General features: G+C 39.4%; 1 protein-coding gene across 1 annotated transcript in view; it reads right to left on the bottom strand.

Moving 5' to 3' along the window:
* Nucleotides 1-16,089: 16,089 nt before the first annotated feature.
* Nucleotides 16,090-24,403, bottom strand: part of pax2b (paired box 2b) — a gene marked incomplete at its 5' end in the record, with an annotated part of 29,885 nt that continues 21,571 nt past the window's right edge. Inside the window, 3 exons of the mRNA XM_079372323.1 lie at nucleotides 16,090-17,971; nucleotides 19,042-19,128; nucleotides 20,910-21,011. Coding sequence (XP_079228449.1) covers nucleotides 17,895-17,971; nucleotides 19,042-19,128; nucleotides 20,910-21,011 — 266 coding nt within the window. The remainder of the gene's footprint in view (nucleotides 17,972-19,041; nucleotides 19,129-20,909; nucleotides 21,012-24,403) is intronic.

Here is a 24,403-nt window from a genome sequence, read left to right as displayed (position 1 = left end):
CTCTTTGAACTCCTTTATGATTTCCTTTTTTTCTGGAACAATCATAGTTACATCCTTGTGCATGGTAAATTGGCTTTAACCAACTGGATTAAGGTTGGTTAATCTAAATGACAAAAAAAACACATTTTCTCATTTCCCTCGGTGGTATCTTTCCATGCAGATAATTTTGGTTTTATTTGCTGAGGGGTTTGAGATGCATGTCTCTAAGATTGTCTTAGCCCAAAGACAATAGAGATGAATGGGAATTCATTTGAGGTATTTAAACAACCATATCGCCTTCATATAACACTAATTCATTTCACCCAATACTGGTAATGTAATTTTACATGAATTATATAAGCTTAAACATTTCTTCCTATTTAGGGAACATGACATCCTCATACGTGACAAAAGTCATAAGAAGGACTTCACGTTGGATAGAAGCTATACTGCACAGGACTGTGAAACCTGAGGCCATGGTTTGGATATAAAATCCAACTTGTCCTTGGGTTAGCATATCTTCTGGACAGGATGTTTTGTGTTCACGCTGGAATATTGTTAAGTCTGCCAATGCACAAGTAAAAGCAGGGCTATCCTTATTCCACTGAATAGATAAATAAATACATTGGGTACTGGTTTCAATTTGCATTGTGGGACTGTGGCTCCAAGACACCAACTAGTGTAAGCTAGTAGACTTACCAACAAAAGGGGTGTATTGACTTGGAGCAGCAATGAAGTCAAATACCTCATTGACATTTTGGCAGACGAGCATATCTCTCAAATGTTGGACGTTGCTCACAAAAACAGAAGTTGTTACAGAAGTTAAATAAACTTGTTTGCATCTAATGAATGAGAGGAGCATTCACCAATACCTTTTTACTAATTAAAGGACTCAAACAATCAATTAACATGTTGAAACAGCACCCTCTTGTTCAACTGAAAGAGTGCTGAGGCTAATTTGATTAACATCCTAAATCTCCCCTAACCACGGCATTGTTTCTAAAGTTACATTTAAAAGTGTCAATCCTCAACACTGTGTGCACAAAAAAAAAAATCCATTCACTCATCAGGATGGAAACAAATATTTCAAACCTGTGAAAATCAAACCACAGGTATGTGCAGTTCCTTGCCAGTGAAGGTTATGTTTAGAAAATGTGTATTTTTTTTATTTTAGTTTACTGATCCTCTAAGTAGGGGTTGGTATGCAGGCGGCACGGTACCCACAAGCAACAAAGCTGCTCACAGCCCACTCCAGGCTGTCTACTTTATAATCACTGTGTACATCCTTTCTCCTGCTCTCTTCAGCCAGTCCTCCTCCGCCATTCATCCCTAAACAATTCTAATAGACCTCTTCTGTCCACTAAAAACCTATTAACCACAGATTTGCTTTCATCTCTCTCAGATGCACAGAGAACGAGGAGTGTGTGTTCCACACAAAAGAGCCCAAAAGAGCAATGAAACAAAAATGTGAATAAAAAGACTCGAGGATATCATTATATACAAATTAATTCTCTCCTGAGCGTTAGCCGCCCCGTCCTTTTGGCTAAGAATTGGCAGTGTCTTAATTGCTTAAGCGCTTAGCCTCATGCTTCCAAGCAATCAAGATGCTTCCATTTAATTCAAGATGTGGAGAAAGTGGCCTCTGCCCGGCCCTGGAGCATAATAGACAGTGCAGAGTGAAGATACACCCTCCAAATTGGAAAACACTGGGCCATAGATTAACAGAAATGAACACCATTATCCTGGCAATGAGAAAATCATTTTCCCCCTCAGGTGTTTTTGAACGCACAGTCAGACTCTGGCTGCAGTAACCCAAGAGTCTTTTTTTAGTTGACCCTCGTGAATATTCAACAGCCGAGGGATTTGAGAAAATGTTTAGAATCAATTTAAAGGTTTTAATAAAAGCCAAACCAGGAGGTTTACAAAACATGATTCTGATTAAAGAACAGTATTAATTACGCAAGGTTGTGATCTTTTTAATCAACAGATTTGATTTTCATGAGAGTCTATAGGGAAATACGTCGAGAAAAGTAAAATTACCCTCCTGTTTTTTAATTATTATCCCACATATATTCAGAAGTTTGTATTCTAAACTGAAGTTGTTAATGGTTTAGAAAGACCTCCAAAAAATGAATGAAGTTCATAAAAATGATGTAGCTAATTAATTGGTATTACAAGTAATGCTATTATTAAATTGTACTATTGAAGTTCCCAATGATTATAGTTCCTGATGTCACTTCTAATATCTTTATTAAATGGCTCTTCATTGTTAATCTGTTGAATCACAGAGTTATGAGGTGCCAGTCAGCGCTTGCTGAGCTAAACCAGCACTTCTGTAATGTAGAACATGTATTAATGCTGAGGTCAGCCAACGTGACCTTTGTGTTTGTTACAATGGTCACTGTGTTAGATCAGACGATCACATGGCCATAAATCATCATGCTGTGACTTGACCGACAAACATGACATAGGTACCTGAACAATCATTACGGCCGCCATTATGACGTTGAAAGGAAGAGAGACTGGGTTAGATGACACCCTAAAAGAAGACTATTGCCAGAGATCGACAATTTTTTCCTCTGTCCCATACTTCAATCGCACAGCACCAACTTCATCATTCTACCTTCCCTTCGCTGTTTTGTTTAATACCCAATATTATATTTGAAATAGCTTGTAGTTGCACAGAAACGTCATTGTGTAGGATGTAAAAATGGGAACAAATTAAGCGTTGGCTCTTAAATCAATAAAGTAAGTATATTGAATGTCATCTCCATCTGACAGAATCAAACCTCTCTATGACGCATGTTTGAGTCTGATGTGTGATGTTTTCTCATAATAACACAGCAGACATCTGCATGCATGAGACTGTTCACTGATCTACATCAGCCAGGCCTGTTCTCACACTTCTGCAGCGCTAAAGATGAAAGTGACTGACAGGTGCATGAAGTAAAATCCCTCGTTACAGATAGCAAGCATTAAAATTGAAATGTGACATTTATTCTCTTTATTCTTTATTTATCCTCTCCTTTTCCAAACCGTCAGCAGCTTTGTGTTTAGAAAAGTTGACAGCTTTCGTTGACCACAGGCTGTCAGAGTCCACCAAACTCTTCCTATTTCCTCCTTTCAGGTTAATCAGGTGTAATTTAAAATCCAAAATTCCTGACACTACTTTTTTTCTGATGGTATCGCCTATATGTTCTGCATGGCTGTTTGGATCAAAGACTGGTTATCTCTTCTATTGAGCTGTTCTAACCTCTGTCCACTCTCATTATAGGCAGGCAGCACTGGATTTCCTAAGCAATCAGCAGCCTCGTTCCCGGGCAGGTATAGACTACGACACCTTAACAAGTGAAAATGCAAAGCCAAGGAGAACATTAAATCAGACTATATGAGACAACCAATACTCAGTCATCAGGTTTCTGTATTAGATAAGAGAAAGCAGGTGACGTGTATGTTTGTGTACTCAATTACAACTAAGGTAGTATTCAGCAAAAAATCATATCTATGCTTTTATTTTTACGTTTTTTTCTTACTGTCAGACGGTGGAACATTTGTGTTTTGCTGCTTGAACCCAACTTTACAAATCAACATTATTCTCTTACTATTTAACGTTCCACTTTCTTCCAAATGCATATTAAATTAAGGCCATTAAATGTGTTTTATATAGAAATCCGGAAAGTAAAGCTGGAAACAGAACAGCTTCACTCATTATGCAGAACTAACTTTTTGACTGTGTTCAGCAGAAAAATGTCCATTTGTTTCAAACACCCAATTAATTGTGTTTCAGTTTTCCTAAGAAACACCCTTACTCAATTATTGATTTTACAAGTTAGAATGTGATGGTGTTGTAGTGCCAAGAACGAGTACTAACAACCATGTTCATCACCTTAGCTTAACGTTAAAGTTATTAAATACATTTTAATCCTTTGATGTATCAAAACCCCTTTTACTCTATTAATGCTGCTATACGCATGATTATACACACTCGGAGGGTTAATTGTCTTGTATTAAAAGGCCATTGTTCTACTGGATTAGCAGCAAAATTAGGCAGAATTTTGTTTTCAGAAGCTAACGGATGATTTAAATACAAATGCTTTTGCTCATATGTCACACAATGCAACAATCCAAGAGAGTGAAACAAACTCAACATTTTGGAGAGACTTTAACATGTATTTGTAAAGGCCACATCACATTTTGGAGTAGAGTCATCCGAAGTACCTTGATTTTATAAATGGCCAGAAATATGTGCTAGCCTGGTGCTAGCTTATTTAAAGTAGCTCGGACATGAAACCTGTGACTGATGAAGTCAATAGAAGGTAAAGGATTTGCTGCTAACAGCATACGAATTGTCAGGTTTGTGTGCAGTGTGCGGCTTAAAATTGTTTGACAAAAAAAAATGCACAAAACGAAATACAGTATATAATGAATGAAACAAGAATAGTATGAATTGGTGTTATAGGTAACCTCTGAGAATAATTTCATTTATTCGAAGACTTTTTTTTGTCCTATAATGGTCTGTTAGCTGTTGCAGTGGCTTTTCCACCCTGGCAAAAAAAAAAAAAAAAAAAAAACTCATGACGGAAACACTGAGTACTTGTAATTAGTTGACATGAACCCTTGTCTTGCCTGCAGCCGTGAGAAAAGAATCAGCCAGCATCGTGAATCTGGGTTATGCATGGTATTCTGGGTAGACCGTGGCTTTCTTTTTTTATTCGGTGGGGTGAGGTTGCGAGGTGAGGGTAGATCTGAGAGCTGCACCAGCTGTGTTTATGGATTCCCACTGCACCTGCTGGGGTTACGGAGCAAGTGCACCAAGGGATTAAGCACTGGGGCACTGGGAGTAGAACAAGGAACAACGGATTCATGTTAAGGAAGCATGTCAACACCTCCCTGGTGTCTGTACTTAAGCTACATTGTTTTCAGTTGCTATGTAGCTTTCAAACACATCTTTTTTTTCTTAGCTTTTAATCAAATATGCCCAGCTGAAGAAGACACTAGCTAACAGAGGAAGTAGAGGCCGACATGAGGCGTCTGTTTTTTCTTTTTGCTTGAGTGTGCTAGCTCTTGATTACAATGTTGACATTTTACTTTGAATTAACCTGATTAATGCCAATGAGCGTAAAAGCCCCGAGCTCAGCGTTTTTCCTGATCACAGGAGATGGATTAAGAAAGAAGGCTTTCAAATTGAATATACCTCTCCCTGCTCGGCCTGCTAATTGTGCCATTTACCACCACTTGAGTCACTGACCAGCGCTATTTAGTCAAACTAATGATGATGCACAGTCTGAGCCATCCCCATGATAATTAAACCAAAGCTCCAACTCTTTTCCAGTGTGAGCTTCATTTTTTGGGGTAATGCAAAAAACACATCGAGCTGTGGTTACTTTGTTCTTTTAAATCACTTGTGGTGTTGTTAGCTGGGAAATGACTTTTTTTTTCCAGAATCAATTCTCTATCACTTGTTATTGATGGGGCAAAGCAGGAACTGTTGGCATTCTTGTTCGGAGCCTTCAGTCAGGTGAGCCTATCTATTGAGTGTGTAGCAGAAGGTGCACCAAAACATTTTTAGGATGTCAGTGTTTGGGGAATATTATGATCAGCATGTGTGCATAATATAACAGTTTAAGAAAAGACATCACAGATAAAAAAAGGATGTTTGGCAATTGATAAAGTGATGAATTGATATGAGCATTTTTCTCAATCTTTAGTGGATTTGTTTTTTTAAGGTGTGGATTTCATCTTCTCATTTGTTGTTTTGGCCAGGAGTCTCCCTTTTAAATTCCTTGTGCAATGAATAATCACTGTAAACATGGGATCATTTGTTTAAATGTTAATATATAAGCTCTTATTTTCCTCCTCTCTCCAGACATTAGGATGTAAATTGTTAAAGTGCTTAATCACCTGAAAAAATCTACTTTATAGGAAGCTATTATTTGCAACTTGACTCCACCTTACAGTGATCTTTGGCATTCATCACAGTTTCATCATGATCAACTTTCACCATGCGGCCAAGTTTTTGTTGCCTTGACTTTGGGGAAGTCTTTAGGAATATTTATAGTAAAAGTGATGGTGAGGCGCCAATGGCCTGACGGTTGTTGCGTGCACCCCATGTTGGTGGTCTTCAGCAGCAGGTGGCCCACGTTTGTATCCCACCTGTTGCTCCCTTCCTGTATGTCGTTCCTCATTCTTTCTCCTGTTTCTGGCTCTGTTCTTGGTACTACCTCTAGGATAAAAAAGCCAAAAAAAAAAAAAAAAGATCAAATGGTGAAGCAAAAAATGCCTTTAAGAATTTCTGTAACAATGATCATTGTGCAACTTTAAATGGATTCTGCCCCCCCCCCCCCAAAAAAAACAAAAACAAACAAAAAACAAAAAACAACAACAAAACAAAACAAAAAAAACACACCACTTAACATATTACCACACCACCACAAGTTTCGCCATCAAAGTATATGGACTTACTAAAAGCATCAATTAAAGAGATCTGCAAGTGAATTCTTTTTTTTCTCCCAGGGAAGTTTTCACATACTTGCTGCTTGATATATGATTGCTTGAAAAATTCAGGCTCCTTTAAATAAGGAGAGAAAGAAATCAGCTGTTTTGTAATGCTTTCCCCTCTCCTGGCCTGACTGACTCTGATATCACCGGTGCCTGTAAAATAAAAAGCCCATGTGTCCCTGTAAACACACAGCATTTGTTCTGAGGCGGAGTGGCCCAGCAGAGCAGCAGAGCTCCTCTTTCAGGCAGCACTGAGCCTCACCAAGCCTGGGAATAAGTAAATGAATAAATAGGCTGATGTTGAATTTTCCCCTCACTTGCCTCCACTGACACAAATAGGATCTACAGTAATTTATAATGCTGTTAGAGAGGCGGCTCTCCCTCTAACCGAGGTGTCTGTCACCTCGCTTGCAGGAGGCCTCTCGGTGCCGGAGCGGAGGACCAGCAGCTCCCTGACATCCTGCTTTACTATTCCACACACACGGCCCAAAGGCTAAGTGACATCAAGCCTCATTATTGTCATCACATGCCACATTTGTAACTGGTTAGCGAGCAAATTGTGATAAAATAGGCTGATGCCCCTTCTGAGCATCTCTGGCTGCATAGAGCTGGACTGTCCATAACACTGGGAGCCACTTCAGTATGGAAGAAAAAGAGGACGAGAGATCCTTTTTGTGGTAAAATTACACAATTTATTCTATTTTCGTTATGAATGCAGCAGAATGATTCATATCAGGAACTGGGAGTCAGTAACTTCTCAATCAGAAACCGCTGAGCTGGAATGACTTTAGTCACACAAATATGAGGAAAATACCATTGAGTTCAGCAGGATCTGTTATCCTGTATTACATACGGTGGCCAACATAAACAAACAAGCTTCAATGGACTGTAAATTCAAAAGCGCTAATAAAAGCATCGTCACACAAACCAAGAGAGCAAATGTAGAAAATGCTGAACATGCAGTTTTCACAGTGGAGATGCTCCAGGCCTGAAGGGGGCGCATAGTGGATCTAGATTTTGGTGAATCATATTTTATGGAGAAAACTGTTTCTAAACATTTAGATCTTTGGGAGGGCAATATTTTCAGGACCACAGGGTCAGTCTGTGGATTTTTGCAGCACATCTTTTTCATCCACAGCACTTTTTCCCCCCATTACTTTTCAAGTTATGAATGGGTTTTGAATTTGCATAATTTCTGAATTTTCTTCAAATGTAAATGTTTGGACTATTGCAAGTTTAAAGTTTAACATTAGCCACCATTATTACGTGATAGGCTTTGCAGTGTGTAATATAAAGCTTGCATTTTAATTCTTATGCACAGTGTATCTTTAAATGCATGACATCACTGTGCTGTCTCCAGTGAGCTGCTGCACATGTTCATACACTACTACCTCAGACACACAGTTCCTATCCATTTTTTAAAATCCACATACAGAAATAATGAGGAGGAAAATCTCTTGCTTGCATCAACCTCAAATTGGGCGAAATGAAAATCTGTCTCAAACAAAGGGAAAGACCCCCATGGCGTCTGGGTCTACAGTTTCTGTCACTTACATATTCCTTGGAGGTTTCATGTGACAAAACACAGAAAGTTGCTTTGTCCCTCCTCTTGTCACGTTACAGCCCTTACCCAGAGTTTCTTCTTCTCCCCCCTTCCTGTTGTCTGGCTGTCTGTGCTGTCAGCCCATAGCCTGGCACCTGCTCTCATGTTCCTAATTAGTCTCATTTAATTAATTATATACTGCAGCACATCTCCTTATTCCCGGCTTCCTTTTGAATATCACCGCCTTTGTTTCAAATTTGCAAAGAAAATCATAAATGTGCTGTTATTCCCATGCAAGTGGAAAGATTTGACAGATGTTTTAGAGGATCAACGGCCTATAAGGTGTTTATTTGAAATCTCCTCTGATGAGTTGTTAACTGGTTATGAAAAAGAGTTTATGAGCTACAAACACAAATTAAAACCGCAATAGGTGATGAAGGGCCTGAAGCACCACGTGCATGTCGGGGTGTGTTGCGACCGCGGGAGTGTGACTGCGGGAGTCCAACCGTGACACGTGGCCAAGCAGCAGGCCTTACAGTTTGATTTGTGCAAAAGTAAAAGTTTGACAGTACATCGAGGCCACGCCCTTTTCTGTAGAATCGTGCGGAGCACAACGGGAGATCTTAAGCGTATCTAAAACACACTGACTCTGAGTTGGTAATGATCGCATGAACAGGGTCTCAATAAAGTATGTTCGAATAGGAAGCCTGAAAATGCAAAAAAATGGTCATTATTTATACATTCAAAAAAGTGCTGAGATAGAGATTTTAAAAGTGTATCATGACTCTCTGGAGCAAATGTTTAGTAATAATTGTTAATAAACATTTTAATGTTTTCACTACTTTTTTGTTGTGTTTTAGTATTAAATTTCCTGCTACAAAACTGGCTAAACATTTAATGGACGGTGAAGTTGAAGTAACAAAACATTTTCAGGTGAAAGTAAGGTTTTCTTAAAGAAATGCAAGTACATGAGTAGATCTGAATAATAATTTTGAGTTTAAACAACTTAAGATAACACTTTGAGTGAACTTAAGTACATGAGTAGATAGCAATTTAATAGTAATGAATAGTAATTTGGAGAAACGTAAGATACCCCATTTTCAGAGGATACAATGAACTTTGTAACTGTAATTCGTGCAAATTCAGAAACATTAACTTCCTGTTGTCAACAGATGGCGCTGTGAGTTATACAGAAATTCTTACAAACTTTTTTTTTTACGAAAATACAAAAATATCAAATTTTTCACTACACCTGATGACCTTGAAAATGTTGGTGAGTTTTCGTTCATGTTCAGACGCTCAAACATGGCGGCAAAATCGCTGAAGAATAAAAACACTCCTTCGCACTGTCAGTGCTTCGGGCCCCAGCAAGACCATCAGTGACAAGGATGATGATTCTATTAACTTATAAAGTCTGTAACCCCCGGCTGCAAAAATAGCCTTTTGTTTACATTTTCCATAGCGAAGATTTACAATGAGTGATGCTTTGACTGTTCAAAGATAGCAGGAGATTTTCAGAATTTTTTTTTTGTGAGGAATCAAAATTCCTCACAATAGCTTAAGGCATTGTAATAGCCCATCACAAAGTTTTTCCTTCTTTAAGTTTTTCTAAAAAGTGCTTCGTAATGCTGTTATGGTTGCAGAGGTTGTTGTTTTGCTCTGTGCTGTGGTGTCATCTTAGTAAGTAATACCCGATAACTTTAGCAGCTTCCCAGCTGCCACTTCATCCTCCTGTTACACCAGGACACATAATGTGCTAAAGAAAAGGTTTCATCAAATATTCACCATCTGATCTACACAAAACAATAGGGAAAGATCAGACCTTTGACTGAGTAGGTCAACCACACACTCATTGAGTTTCCAGCAGAGAAAACAGAACAGTATCAGCTGTTGCACAGATGTATTCTGTTAAACACTCATGAGGTTAATATTTCTTCTTCTTTTGGGAAAGTTTCATAATGTACAGCAAATCCAGACATCTTGTATGCATTTTTTAAAACACATGTATCTTTGGTAATCCTTGTCCCATAAAGCAGTTTTAAGATTACTCCTGAACTAAACCAGAAAGAACTGTCCTTCTATATAAAGGCCTCACAGCTTGGAGAGTATGGAACATATCCAGTTCTAAGATTATCGTGACAAAGTATAGACCATTAGAACAATATGTGTCCATTGTTAATGTAAAAGAGATAAATGTGACTACATGAAACAAAAAAAGCACCAATGATAAATGGCAATCCATCTATATCACCATTGCAAGGTATTTAACAGATTGTCCACAAATATCCTTGTTGGGTGATTGGTAGTTTCATATTAATCTCATCATAATGTCACTCTGCGTGGCTTCATCATACACTACAACACCTTTTGTTAAATCTCAAACTGCTGCTGCTGTCTGAGTTTCAATATGACATCTGTATTGCTAAAATATTATATAAGATGTACTTTTTTTACTGCACCAAATTGTAAACTTTATTTTTTTTATTATTATCTTTAGTATAGGGTAGGCTTAACAACATTAAGTTATTTCATGGGCAAAGCTTTGCAGCAGGTCTACTGCTCCTTATCCTTTAGGGAGCCACTGCTAGGAAGTTGGAACAGCCCTACTAAGCAGGGGGGGGGGGGGGGGGGTTACACGGTCTCAAACTTGTTAAAGGGTTGACTACCTGTGAAGAAGGTGGAGCGGTATCTCCCCCCCCCTCCCCTTCAAGTGGATCCGTCCTTGCAATGTCAGAGTTCAAGCGGGAAATATTCAAATTGACTCGAGGGAAAGAGCGGAATTGAATTGCCACACAATATGGAAAACAAATGACCGAAAGAGCGAAAAGATGTTGCTTAGAAATGTTTTAAGATAATACTTTTGCTTTTCCTTAAATACCGACGTCATTACCAGCGATGACGCGCGTGCCACGCAAATTAGTGCCAGCTGTTTTTACATCAACTTACACCTCCATAAATGGTCCATGTAAAGAGACAGTATACCTTACCTGTGGACACAAGTGCACCTGCAGACCAAAGAGGGTGGAGACCAGGGGCAGGAGGAGACCCATTGTACCTCCCCTCAGGTATGGAAACAAAGCAGCAGACACTCTGCCGTAGAAGGCTACCTGAATTATACGACTGTCTTTAGTTCTGTGCAATTGGCTGTATCGTACCTGCGTGTAAAATCACGTATTGAGATACAGGTGAATTCACGTTACTGTGCTGTAAATTCTGTCGAAATCCGCGCGCGCGCGTGTGTGTGTGTTGCTTTGCTGTTGAGGTCGTGAGAGTGACCTGACTCCCAGGAGCCCTTTTCGCTGCTGTCAGCTGATCAGAAGGCAGACACTGTTCCACCAATGTTGACAAAGTGTTTCACTTTTCCAAGCTACACCCTGATCAACTCTGAGCATGGATATTGATTTATTTATTTCCTAAATGCAACAGCTGTCATAACCAAAAAAATATTAGTCAGCTTTGCAAGTAATTACATTTCTAACACTTGGATTCATTTGGTTTCTAAAGGACCTGTTTATAGGGAGGAAATGACAAGAAGTCGAGTTGACAGGCCTGGAGTGAGACAGTTAAATGCCCCTTGCTGCTCTGGATAATTAATAAATAAAGTACCAGGGGAGTCCTGTCATGGCTTCCTCTATGACAGGGGCTGTCTCCAGTGCGCTAAAGCATTAAATGACCAATTCCTGTCAGGCTAACTTCCACTGCACTCCCCTGGCACACTCTCTCCCTCATTCTCTCTTTCTCTCTCTCTCTCTCTCTCTCTCTCTCTTGCTCTCTCGCTCTCTCTCTCTCTCTCTCTCACACACACACACACACTGTCTGTCTTTCTTCCAAAGAGAGCTACTTTGCTCCTTTTGCTCTGAGTTTTTCAGCGACTGATGGCTCTAGTTCATTTCTGCTGAATTAATTGGTCCCTGAATGAATTCTGTTGACAGGGCAATTCATCATGTGTTTGGCCTGACAGTGACTGGGGTGTTGGGATTGAGGTGGTAGTGGGGGGGGGGGGGGGAGTTGAGGGTGAGGGGAGCCGCAGAAGAAGCTGGGTTTATAGCTGGGGGGAGAGAGAGAGAGAGAGAGAGAGAAAGGATAGGGGTTGATGATCCTGCCCTCTATTTTACCCGCTTCTATTATTCCCTATTCTGCTAACAGGAATAGCCTGCATCAAATTCAGCTTCACTTCTCACTGAATATTTCCCAGCCCCCCCCCCCCCCGTTGCAAACAAACACGCCTGGGCTGACAGATCCAGCTGATTAGGGAGCTCCTCTGCCTGCTTTGGAGGATATCCTCATTACTGGCCAGTCAGGTAGCAAGCCTGGTAAGCAAGGGACCATCGGCGCCTGATTTTTTTTTTTTTTGGGGGGGGGGGGGGGGGGGGGGGTGGGAACTGACATGTCCACTAAGAGAGGTGCATTGGCTTTAATTGCATCATGTATCACACAATAGCCATTAGGGTAATTATTTACTGGCAAAGGGTAAACGAGGTTTGGCCCTGGGCTGAGCCAGCCAGCCATGCAGCTATAGCGAGAGGTGTGGCACTCACCTGTACGCTAACAGAGCTAAAAAAACCCTGCTCATTTGCTTCATTTGGAAAATATCCTGTCATCACCTCACTCCCCTTCTTCTTTTTTTAACCCCCCCCTTTTTTCTTCTCACACTCACTTTCAGTCATACGGGGCACTTATTATGTCCAATCAATCAATGCTCAGTCATTAGGAACCTCCCCTCAAGTATCCTCACGCAGCAAGAGTCAAAAAATTACCTCATAATTGCTGCTCAGGCATCATAACAAGCGAGGCTGCCCTGGTGACATGGCCGTACAAACAGGTCTAACACAGGAATTGATGGATACTGGAGAATCGTATTATATATTGCCATATCCAATTAGATACAGCACATAAAGCAGCGGATCCATTCCCCCTCCTCTTCTCACATCGTCCAAACCAGCGCTCGGATATGAAGACGTGAAGTGAACCCCCCCCCCCCGTCTTTGGCGTGTCAGTGCAAATGATAACATCCTGAGGATTTATTGTACATTTGACACACCAGTAACCAAATTATAATTCAGTTGCCGCGGCGTATTCACAGAACCACAGAACAAATCGCACAGAGAGAGTGTTCAGTCAGCATGTGTTAGTGCGGGGCGGATCGGAAAGGTCAACAGTTTTGATTGTGACGCTGAGGTTTGAAGTTACGCGTGACGATTGGTTCTTATCCCACCACATGTTGAGCTGCAGCTTGTTCCTTCTAAAAAATAACAAAAAAACAATAATAACAATAATGATAACAGCATCGAAGAGATATTTTCAAGATCAGTCGTTCCATATGCGCACGTTTTTAACTTGTGCAACTTCTGAGGCACACGGTCTCAACTTCTTTAGGAGCAATTTGCAGAATGAGCTTTACGAATGAAGTTAAACGCCTGATTCAATCAGGAGTAATGGCATTAATGTCACGGTAAGATGGAGCAAAAAGTGGAGATGAATAACCGTACAGCTGCCTCCGTTGTGTAAGAAATGTGCAGTAAATCAAGATGTCAGCACTTATATGTTAACAAGATTACTGGACTCTTTTTTTCTTCTTCCAAATAATCAGTCATCTTCTAAGTTCAGCTTTTACTTGACTGTTTAAAGATCACATTTACATAAATATCCTCCTATTGGAAACAATTAGTGTCATTTTTGTTTATAATTGACTGAAAAGACAGTGACAGGTGTTGATTAGAGCCAATCACATCCTTCCACTGCTCTTATTTAGGAAGTATACGTTGTATTCTTCTTTTCCAGAGGATGCTGCTGTCATCTGGCATGCTGCAGTCAATTTGAGCGTGATTGACAGATACGTCCAGGTTCACAGTTTATTGCTTCCTGAGGAGAGAGCCCGATATGCCAATTTAGACAGGCAAGTGACAAAAAAAAAAAAAGTTTCCATCTAAATAGAATAATTCTGCTTCTGGGAATTCTCTGCTGGGGAGAGTAAAAGAGTCAAGCCCCCCCCCCCTCCTTTAACAAGGGCTGTGAATGACAAACGTATGTACGCCGGTTAGAGGCTGACAGAACAGAAGCTTTCGATGCTTCACAGGGGAGCTATGAAATAAACAACAGGCAGAGAAATTGAATTACAAAGCAAAAAGAGGGTCTCTCCTCATGGACACAGAGGCAACCGAGTGCGCCCAAAAGTAGCTCCGCTTACATAGTTATAGTGGAGCTCAGTTTCTCTTTTCGCAGGGTTCGACTTGGGAGGGAAAAATCCACCACTATTACTTAAAAGCCTCATGATTTTTCATTTCATACCTCTGCTATCCACTTATTCTATTTGATCTCTTTCAGCATTAAAAGGTAAACTTTTGGAAAGAAGCTGACGTCCGAATCACCAACTAAAAAGCTCAACAACTTTATTACACATTCTGTCTGACATGATTTCATATGTACACGCTGCTTTATCAGTCGTTCCCACAGCCCAAATCCTTTGCAAATCGCGCGGCAGTGCTAATCACGACAGTGTCCACTTGTTGTAAATCAATAATGATTTAACTAAGTCATACAAGGCGGCAGTGGCGGAGGGATTACGCAGCCAAGAAAGAGCGGAAATAAGCTCTGAGAGGGGATTTCATGCATAAATCTCTCCCTGCAACTTAGCACAAATTGAATTCAGGCACACTGCTAGAAAAATTAATTCAGCTTTACAAAGCGAGGAGAGGTTAAACACTTTATGTGCTGCTCAGTGATCCAAATCATGGAGAAAACATTTAGAGGCGTTCTGAGTGTAGCGCGCGGGCACCATGTGATCTTTAAAAGTAAATGCGTTCATCCCAGATAGTTTCATGAAGTCGCTGAATCCTTTCTTCAATATTTGGTTTTACTCATCGACGTTCAAAATAAGTCCTCTGTCACTGTAAGCTTACTTAAAGGACACATCCCTGTGTTTGTACGGATCCATGATCAGATATCAAATGTAACAAATCAACTTAAACGTGTATTCTCTGCTATCAGGACGGGTTGAATGACATCAGACGGAACCATCACAGCTCCTACAATAAGTCAGTGCTTGTCATGGTTTTTGTTTAGTCGATTAAAAGGTAGTTTGGAAGACAAACTTTCTTCTCACCCATTTCCTTTGACCTATAACAATGTCTGTGTGAAAGTGACATGTGGACATTTAAATTATTTTGTAATATTAACTAAACAAATGAGAATTCATTCATGTCATGTACCAAACTTTATGTCAAAACAAACAGTTACCTTCAACAGCTTTAACTAACTGGACTAGTGATAGAGTCAAATCTAGTTATTCTGAAATGCCACTTGTTGACAGCAGGAGGATTCACTGTAATGAAGCCACTTTACCTGATTCAAAGGAGTCCCCAAAAGATCACGTTATTAATGGTAACAGATTATAGAATTATTATTTCTGATGTTTTTTTTTAGACCGACTAATCTATGATAGTACATCACATTTGACACTCTGAGAATACTTTATAATTTATCATACAATCTTGCTAGTAAGTTTATCTTTCTGAGTATTATATGACCTAACATGTTGAGGAGTGAAATGTTCCCTGTTGCACATTTGAAAAAATGTTCCTAAATAAGGTTTAGACTTATTGGGCTGCTGATATTAAGTGTCTTTATACTAAAGATTTATGTAGAAGCATGCTTGATATCATTGCACCACTAGATAACGCTTACAGTGTTGCTCATTCATAATAAAACCAGTGCACTATAATCGTAGTTTATTGTTAATATGTAATGTTGTACAGAGAGTCTACTGAAGTTATATTCCTTGTGTGTTGAACATACCTGGCCTCTAAAGCTGATTCTGATTCAGTAAAGGAGAGAAAGTGTGACAACAGAGTGCTGAAATATATCAAGATAATGTGTCACGGCCCATTTGGTAAAAAAGTTTTTTTGCACTTTTATAAAGTAGAGTAAAATGAAGAGTTTGAGAATAAGTCTTTAAAAGCCTTAAGTTACAATCCACAGCCTGTAGACATTCAATGATCCTCCCTCTTTTTGTATCTCTACTTCAGACACCAAACAGCTCCTTTTTTTCTTTTTACTTAAAAGATTTCCGACACTTTTATTATTGTACAAGTGAGACCAGCATAATGAAAGTGATAATATCCATGAACATGAAAGACATTTTTTCTTACTGTATTTACAGAGAAGTGTCTTCACATCACACTCAAAAAAAATCCTTCTATAAAATGAACCATTTGTAAATAACATAATTAAATAAAGACCTACCTTTAGGTTTACAGCTGAATATGCATATGATGACCATCTCTGCACTGCATAGAATTTATACATATACTTTTCCTCATGAACAACAATGTGACGTTTTCCTAATAATAATAATAATAATAACAATCATAATAAAACTACTCTCATGATGCATAAAGGCGGCCTGTAAATTAACAAGAACAAGAACTAAGTCTTTGGCAAATGCAAATACATTCACTTGACAGATGAAGAAACAATAAATCCAGCTTGATTCAAAGAAATAACTCGGACTGAACATGTGAGCGAGCTGAGCGTTAGGAGGGTCATGTTTAAGGCATTTAGCTGAAATCATCACCCTGCTTTTTTAAATTTTATCAGAGGCCTCTGAATCATCCAATCTTTGAGGATGTGGAAGCTTCTGGCAAATGTTTTCAAATTGTAATGGCTTTTATATAGTTTTTTTTTTTTTTCTGGGGTTGAATGCCAAAGACTTAATAGACTTAAATAAAAAAATAACATAAGCTGTGAGAACAAAGTAGTGCACGTCAAGGCGGTAACATGAGGAGCCTCGAACAACAGGAAAAAAACTGTGAAGCTTTAAGTGCCTTTTTCAGACGCAGACTTATGAGACTTACAGTCAGATCAACAAAATTAAGCAACAATATGCATCATCATTTTTAGGCAAAAATAACGCTCCAGTGTTGCAAACCTCCAAAAATAGTGCAAAAATAACCACAAAAAAACACAGTCTGATGACATCTTGTATCCTGACAAATAAGAAAAAGTCAAACACTAGCCAAGCAGTGTGCAGGTTAGGAATTATAAAAATGAAATTAAAAAATTATTTTAAGAATATATTTACTAGTTTCTTGAAATCTTGCAAATAAGAAGCCATGTTGATATACTGTCATGGCTCCCTCTATTTTTCCAACAGATGTTTCTTTATTCATTTCATTTTTCATTTTTACATCTTGATTGTGTATCACAGAGAACATGTTCTAATCTTCTCATGGCATCATAAGCGATCGTTTTAGTCATGCTGGATGTTTGGTCGGTGACTGATCAGATTGATAAAAAAAAACCCAATGTTAGCCTGCCACAGCCTGAGTGTGCTGCTTCTAATCTCCTCTGATCTCACTGTGCTGCCATCTGAATCGAGGAGGGGATGGATGGTAAAAGGAAAAAAAAAAGAAAAAGAAAAGGCTGCTGCTACATTTTTAAGCTCTTTACAGGGTCCCTGCTGAGAGCCGTCTAGAAAAGGAATGTACAGTATTGATCCATGGTGGGATGAAACTGTGACACTGCTTCAGGGTAGAAATAAAATCTGTTAATTTTGTTTTCAGTCTTTTTTTTTCTTTTTTTTTTTAATCATTTAACCAGCTGCGTTTAGTCACAGTTGTCAAAGTCTGTAGCCACTCTCAGTGTCTCTGGTGCTGTCTTGTAGATTTTTTTTTTGGCTTCGAGTGTCCAAAGAAGCTTCATGGAGGGAGAAGAGAAGTTGTCTGGAGTCCCAAAAAAATCTGTCAAGTGTCTCATTGTCTGAGCCAAGAACATGTTATGCGCAGTTGCTCAGTGTCCAGTGGACCATGCCGCTCACACCGGGGCAATATGGAGGCTAAGGCCATGGTCCTGTAGGTTGATTTGGTTTCCATGGTAACTAGTGACGGTCATAGGCAGTGGCAGCAGTGGGAGGGGCGGAGCCTCTCGATGCGGCACTATAATAATAAGGGGAACCTGAAAGTTAACAGAAGAACGAACCATTTGAAACAACAACAAATACTGTCTTTACTACAATTTACCCCAAGAATAATCATTGTTACAAGGTGAATTGTTGATTAGCTCTTTATTCAAAACTAATAAATGCTGTTTCCTAAGCCCCGCCTCCTGCGTTCCTTTCGACATTCTTTTAAACCTAATTAGTATTTTATAGCGCAACCAGTTCTTAAAATTCTTTTATTTTTTACATTTTGTCTACTGTTTGCGGAGCTGGACCTTTATTTTCCAGTTTAGAAAAACATTAAAATTGCATATCCTTCTCCTCTGTCATCATGTTTTTATTGAGTGTTGTTGTTACCTAGCTACTCATTCCTACACTTAATCACAGTAGGTTTGTAACACCTAATCGTCATCAAGAATTTTTACTGGGTGCAATGAGAATTTTTGCTTCCAGACTTAGCTATATTTGGCTCGTGAACTAGCTAAGTAAGCTAATATTAGCTCAGGTCTGGGCAGAAAAGAAAATCTACAAATTATTGTTTTTAAATGTTTCCAGTATACTCATACTAAGAAGATAATTGAATGATTTGTAATTGTTTTCTTGAAAATGTAATAAATTATATTGAGTCTAAAGAGAATAAGATAGCATCTTCTGCTAACAGCACACTTCCTCCTTGGTTGGAGAGGGAGATAAGATGACACGTTTGGCTTAGCTTGTCCAATGTTTGTATTTCTGAAACTCAAGTTTTCACAAATTGTTTAGGTCAGTCTTGACCTTATGATAATTACACTTTTGAAATATGTTTTTTGAGGTAAAGCTAATCATTGTAACTACGTAAATACAACGCTCATTAGCATGGCAAGCGTTTTTTTTGCAGCTCAGGTTTAGCAGAAAATCACTATGTTTTCTTCATACAAAAGGCAGAGCAACGGTCTCATTACAGCCCCACATCTAAAGCTTTAAATACTAAGCCTGCTGTGCCAGCTTCTGGTTTATAAGGCTACAATTGGACCATTTCTGTTCAGGGGGAGGGGTTTAGCTAACAGAGAGAATCTGACTGAGAACGATTAATTGACCATCTACTCACTTAGTAATGCTGGGTTGCTGAATCGCCAGGCTTCATTGTAGGTTGTGTACTGTGGATGACTGTAGGGGTTCCCCGAAAACTCACTCCCTGCAAACCAAAACAACAAATCAATTAGCATTTCAATGCATCAAACCATTAGCCCTTCACATGCAGCCATTTCTCGTCATTCAAAACAGGATGCAATTTGAGGGGGAAAATGATAGTCATCGTCGTGCAACCAGTCAAGCAAGTAATTTATTTCTTTTTCATTTCACTTAAGTTATGCAACACTGAACAATACAGGATGTGACACTGAAGGCGGCTTTCCCTGTCCCATTTATGGATATCTACCCATTCTTCTTCTTGCAGTATATTCCAAAGCGCTCTAATAAATACAGAGTGGTAATAAACAGCTTCATGCATACATTTTTTGATATGCTGCAATAAATCCTGCTACCCTTCTTGCAGGAATTTTAACATCTCAGATTTGAACCCCCCTTTGAGCCTAAGCTTTGGTGTTTGCTACAGCAGGATTTCATTGCTTGGGAAGTAACTTGGGGCATGTCAGTGAACATTGCTGTTGGTTCAACACGTTTCTTTCCTTTATGAGACAATAAAGGCAAGATTTTATATGAAGCTAGTGAGAAATGGCTTTGCTTTAATAGTGTTTTGCTCCTGTCACTAAATCTTTGTGGTTGTGTAGGCTTCTTGATGAATGGGTTGTAACACAAAACCACAAGCCGTGGGATTAAGGCCCTCATCTTTTGCTGTGTGCCACATAAGAACAAATGGGAAGTAAAAGTATGTTTGACTTGATGGTTTTTCACCAACATGATTTAACAGTTTTATTAGCCAAAATCCAAAAAGTAATCCTGGGGTGCAATGCCACTGAGTGCTACTAGATCCTGCTCCTGGTTTGTCAAAAAATGCTTTTAAATCAGTAAGAAATACAAGATGAAATTTGGCGCTTGCCAAAGTTTATGTAATTGAATCATTTCATTACTTTTTTTTCATCAGCAGAAACAAAAAGGATCGAAACAAGTTGTTGATGGCAGAAGTTTCTGTCAAGATCAACCGACAAACCCGAACAGGACAGTTAAGTAACTCTTTTGTCCGAAACACGTCATGGCGGCCCGTTTTAAAGGAGAAAAGAGGAACATTTAGAGCCTGTGATGGGTTGTGTGATTGGTAAATGATATGCTAACACAGGACACACTCCACTGGTTTCCCCAGCCATGCTGTTTAATCACATTCAAGCAAAATGTCTGCTGCGTTTGGGTGATTGTGTGTGTTTGTGTGTGTGATGATGCTAGAGCGTTGTGCGTGTGTGTGTGTGTGTGTGTGTGTGTGTGTGTGTGTGTGTGTTAGAAGGAGCAGTACCAAAAGCTGAATCTCAGCTCTGTTCCTAGCAGTCAAACATAAGCCTGACCTCCTCAGAGAGATGAGATATTTCAATATTTACGGGGCTCCCACACCTCTGCCTTTTGACCCTTAACTGTTTCCTGTGAACCTGAACTGCGGGTTAAGTAGAGGAGGGGATGGGGACATGCTCTGGAGCTCAGAAGCTGGGGAGGGCTGCTGGTTTTGTTTATCGACGGCGAGTATGAATGGCGACGCGGACAGGATAACGAGCCGATGAGGCAGGGGAGAAGCAGGAAAAAGGACAGTCCTCTTCTCTGTCTTTAACCACTTATTCAGCCTGTCTTATTTCCTCAGACACACTGAAATAATATAAGAATATTCAACAGACCAATGTGTACTGTCTCTTTGTTAAATTTTGCTCTAAAGTCTCTACCCTTTGCTTCTACATTAGTTTGAGTTGAGGCTGATGACGCCTGTTGAACAGATCAAAACAACGGTATCAAGCAGAGACGTCTCCTGTGACTCACCAGGAACCATTCCAGCGAGGGTGGAGGTCGGGTAGCTGCCTTGGCCTGTGGGGGGGACGTGAGGGGGATACCCAGGTAAGGTTGTGTTGGCCATATCTCGACCTGGAAAGACAACAGAAAACAAAGAAATTACATAAGTACTTTTCTTTTGTCCTGGAGTTAAATCTCTTCAGCACAACTCGAGAAAAAGATCTAAACTTTTGGAAGGTTCCAGATCTTCAGGTAAGAGTAGATAAACAGCACTTCAGACCTATGATTTGTTTTTACACATTATATTATGTACTTTCTAAAAATATCTGATTCAGTCCAGTACCCCCTGATCAATACAAATATATTTCACTAGAATAACAGCCTGTATGAAGAGGAGGGATGAAGCACTATGCCATCAGTGTGTGATGTACTAAATCACAACCGACCCTGTAACTGAAAAACTCTGTGAATTGTGCTGGCTTCATGTACCTGTTAGCTACTTTGTACCATGAATCAATGTTCTCCTGTTTTTACATCAAAATAAGCATAATTACTATCCCCATAAAAAGTTTCAAATGTCTGATGACTCATCCTGCACTCATTTACTTATTTTTTATACCACTGCAAATCTAACAATCCAATCAAATTAATCCCAACGTTATGTCCTGCCCTCTATTTTGTGATTGGTTCTCTCCAGTTTAAGTTTAAAATATGTTGTGATATACAGCAGCTAGTTAGATACCCCTTAAATAAAATCTACCGTCGATCTACCAACAAATAACTGGAACCTTTTGGTCTTACATTAAACATTTAGACTGTACCATCACGATTAAACACTTAGCTAATGCATTTTTGAAGTTTAGTGATAATATTTTGATATTACGTTCATATATTTTAATTTTACTTACAAAAGTCTCAAGTGCTCCTGCAGTTCTCTGAAGTGCACCTCAAGGTTTTGATGCCTCTATTTAAAAAGCAAATAAAAGCCCCTCTTTACATAATTCTTGGTTAAGCTCGATTAATCGAGTTTCTCTAACGTTATCCTGAAAACCATCCGATAAAGTAATGAGGTAAATCATGTTTTGGTGTGGGAGACATGTAGAGAACATACTGAAGTATCTCTAAACTGTTAAAGAAAACAGCGCCTAATTTAATTTGTTTATTTTTTATCTTGTATTTTCTGAGTAATAACTGAATTTCAAAATTTGAACCATTTTTAAAACTAATGTTTTATCACTTATGACAAATGCAACCACCGCACGTCAGCCTGCACATCGACTAGATTGTAACTGTAACCAATCAGAGGCGCAGTCAGTCCATGTCAAATGTGTAGGAGACGATCCTTTAAACTTGTCACTAAACAACGGAACGCTTCAGCCTCTAACAAGCAAACTAAAAACATGACAACAGCTGCTTTCAGAGAACTGAACTCCCAAGAGTTCCCATGAGCGTGCGTCCTCATTACACCATTCAGACCTGCCTAAGTATGGCAGCCTTTGCCAGCTTGACTCCTGTAAGGCACCTCTCTCTCTCTCTCTCCCTTTTTTTCCTCTGTGGCTGTAAAGTCCGAGCACACCGGCCCCTCTGCACAGTGTCACCCTGCAGATATTCAGCTCTGTAATTAAGAGTGACGGTTGGGCTGTCCTCGCTGACCACGAGGACGTTTGGACAACGGCACGTAACCCCAATCTGCACAGGGGCCGGGGTAGGAGAGGCCCCTGTTATATATTGTCAGCTGTGAGGGCCACTTGGACTCAAAAAGGGAAAATCCTCTTCAAATGGAGCTTTAATGAGGAATCCGAAGATGAAACACACCATAACGCCAAAGGACAACTGACGTCCAAACCGTGTAGTCCGCAAGTCCGTATACACGCTATGAACTTCATATAGAGAGTTTATTGTCATGGTAATTGAAACATACGGTTCATTCAAAGACTGGTGGGGAACTGTTAACATTCAGAATTGAGTAAAAAAATACTTTTTGTTGTCATGTGTCAGTTGCATGCACCTGCACCGCATTTGAAACATCTGAAATTGACTCTGCTAATGATGTCACCCTTAGTATATAAAGAAAGATCTGGAAAACATATCAAGATAATTGTGGTTTCAACTGATTATACAACACAGAACACGAGTCTTTGAAATGCTTAACCTCTTTAGTACAAAATCATATTTCTGTTTTAATGCCAGAAACTGAATTTTTCAGCCAATGAGCTTTGCTTATGAGATCATAAACCACAGCTCAACTGAGGCTATGACCTCAGATACATATGTGTAATTTCATAAAAATGTATTCGTTTAATTGAGGGCCAGCCACCGAGCCCATACGTTTTTGGAAGTAGCATCTATAAACTTGCAGGCACTTGGGGGCCACAGGGGCCGGGGGGCTATTGAAACTAGTGAAGATGAAGGAAGGCAGGCCTGGAAGTCTACAGAACTTCCAGTTTTTGTGGTTTGATGACAATATAGCACATATCTTTATTTTGCTTATACACTTATCCCAGACAATGAAATACAGAAATACACAAACATTCTGTGAAAACAGCAACAGGACTTGTTTTTGAGGAGGTTTTCATGTGACAATTTATGCAGTTGGTGCACCAATTTATTGATGTATTTTGTGCAGAAAAAGGAGAGCAAGAAAAAAAACACGTTTAAATTATTTTCTAGGTTCTTTAATTTAAGTATTTTCCAGTAAATCTCTGTTTCTAAATCGAGATTTCAGCGTCACCAATAAATTCTCAGATTATTTTTACGCAAGATGATGATGAGTATGATGTAGTTGTAGAATATATTTCATTGTTATTAATATAGGCAATAAATAATGTTAAAAAAAACTTGGGAAATGATAACCAATCTGAGCCTTTGATATTCAAATGTCACCATTAACAGAATGCTTGATCCAACAATATGTCCAAAAAGGATCTTTATTGATAACATGTTTCTATTATTTTCCATTGTTTTTCTGTGCAGCTCTACATGCACAAATTTATTTTTTTGCACGGCTTGAACTCATGCATTTCTCATAAAGGTGATGCTTCTCTCTTTAAAGTTAAGAACCTGAACACTACCTCCAGCACGGAAAATATTTGTAGATTTGCTAAAGTCTTAAAGTAGCAGTCAAACTAAAGTGTAAAACCCGAAAAAATGGAGAGAATTCGTTTATAAGGGGGGGTTTCTTTATAATAAATGTAAAAATGGAGCTTTTCCAATTCTGATCATGGGTTTAATCAAAAGAGAAACTACTCAGTCTGACTGAACAGCTGTTCTCTATTGTTTGTGAATCTCTGCACTGATAGCCGTATTGTGTTGGGCCTGGTGAGATGTGTCTTTTGGTTAAGTCACTGAGACTGGCGGGCTGCAGAGTTAAAGAGCTTTAGAGAGGAGAGTGAGGTCATGCCGGACCTTTCATTTCTAATAAGAATTAGTCAGCCACAAGCCAGTGCACATAAGTCAAAGGGAGCCGGGGGAGTGCTGCAGGTGGGGGGTCCAGCAGGGCTGAGGCCATTGTGTGTGCGTGTGTG

The sequence above is a fragment of the Symphodus melops genome (assembly GCF_947650265.1).
Source record: "Symphodus melops genome assembly, chromosome: 21".
In the NCBI taxonomy this organism is placed as follows: domain Eukaryota; kingdom Metazoa; phylum Chordata; class Actinopteri; order Labriformes; family Labridae; genus Symphodus; species Symphodus melops.
Note: the sequence above shows the minus strand (reverse complement) of the source record. Positions and strands in the feature narration are given on the sequence as shown.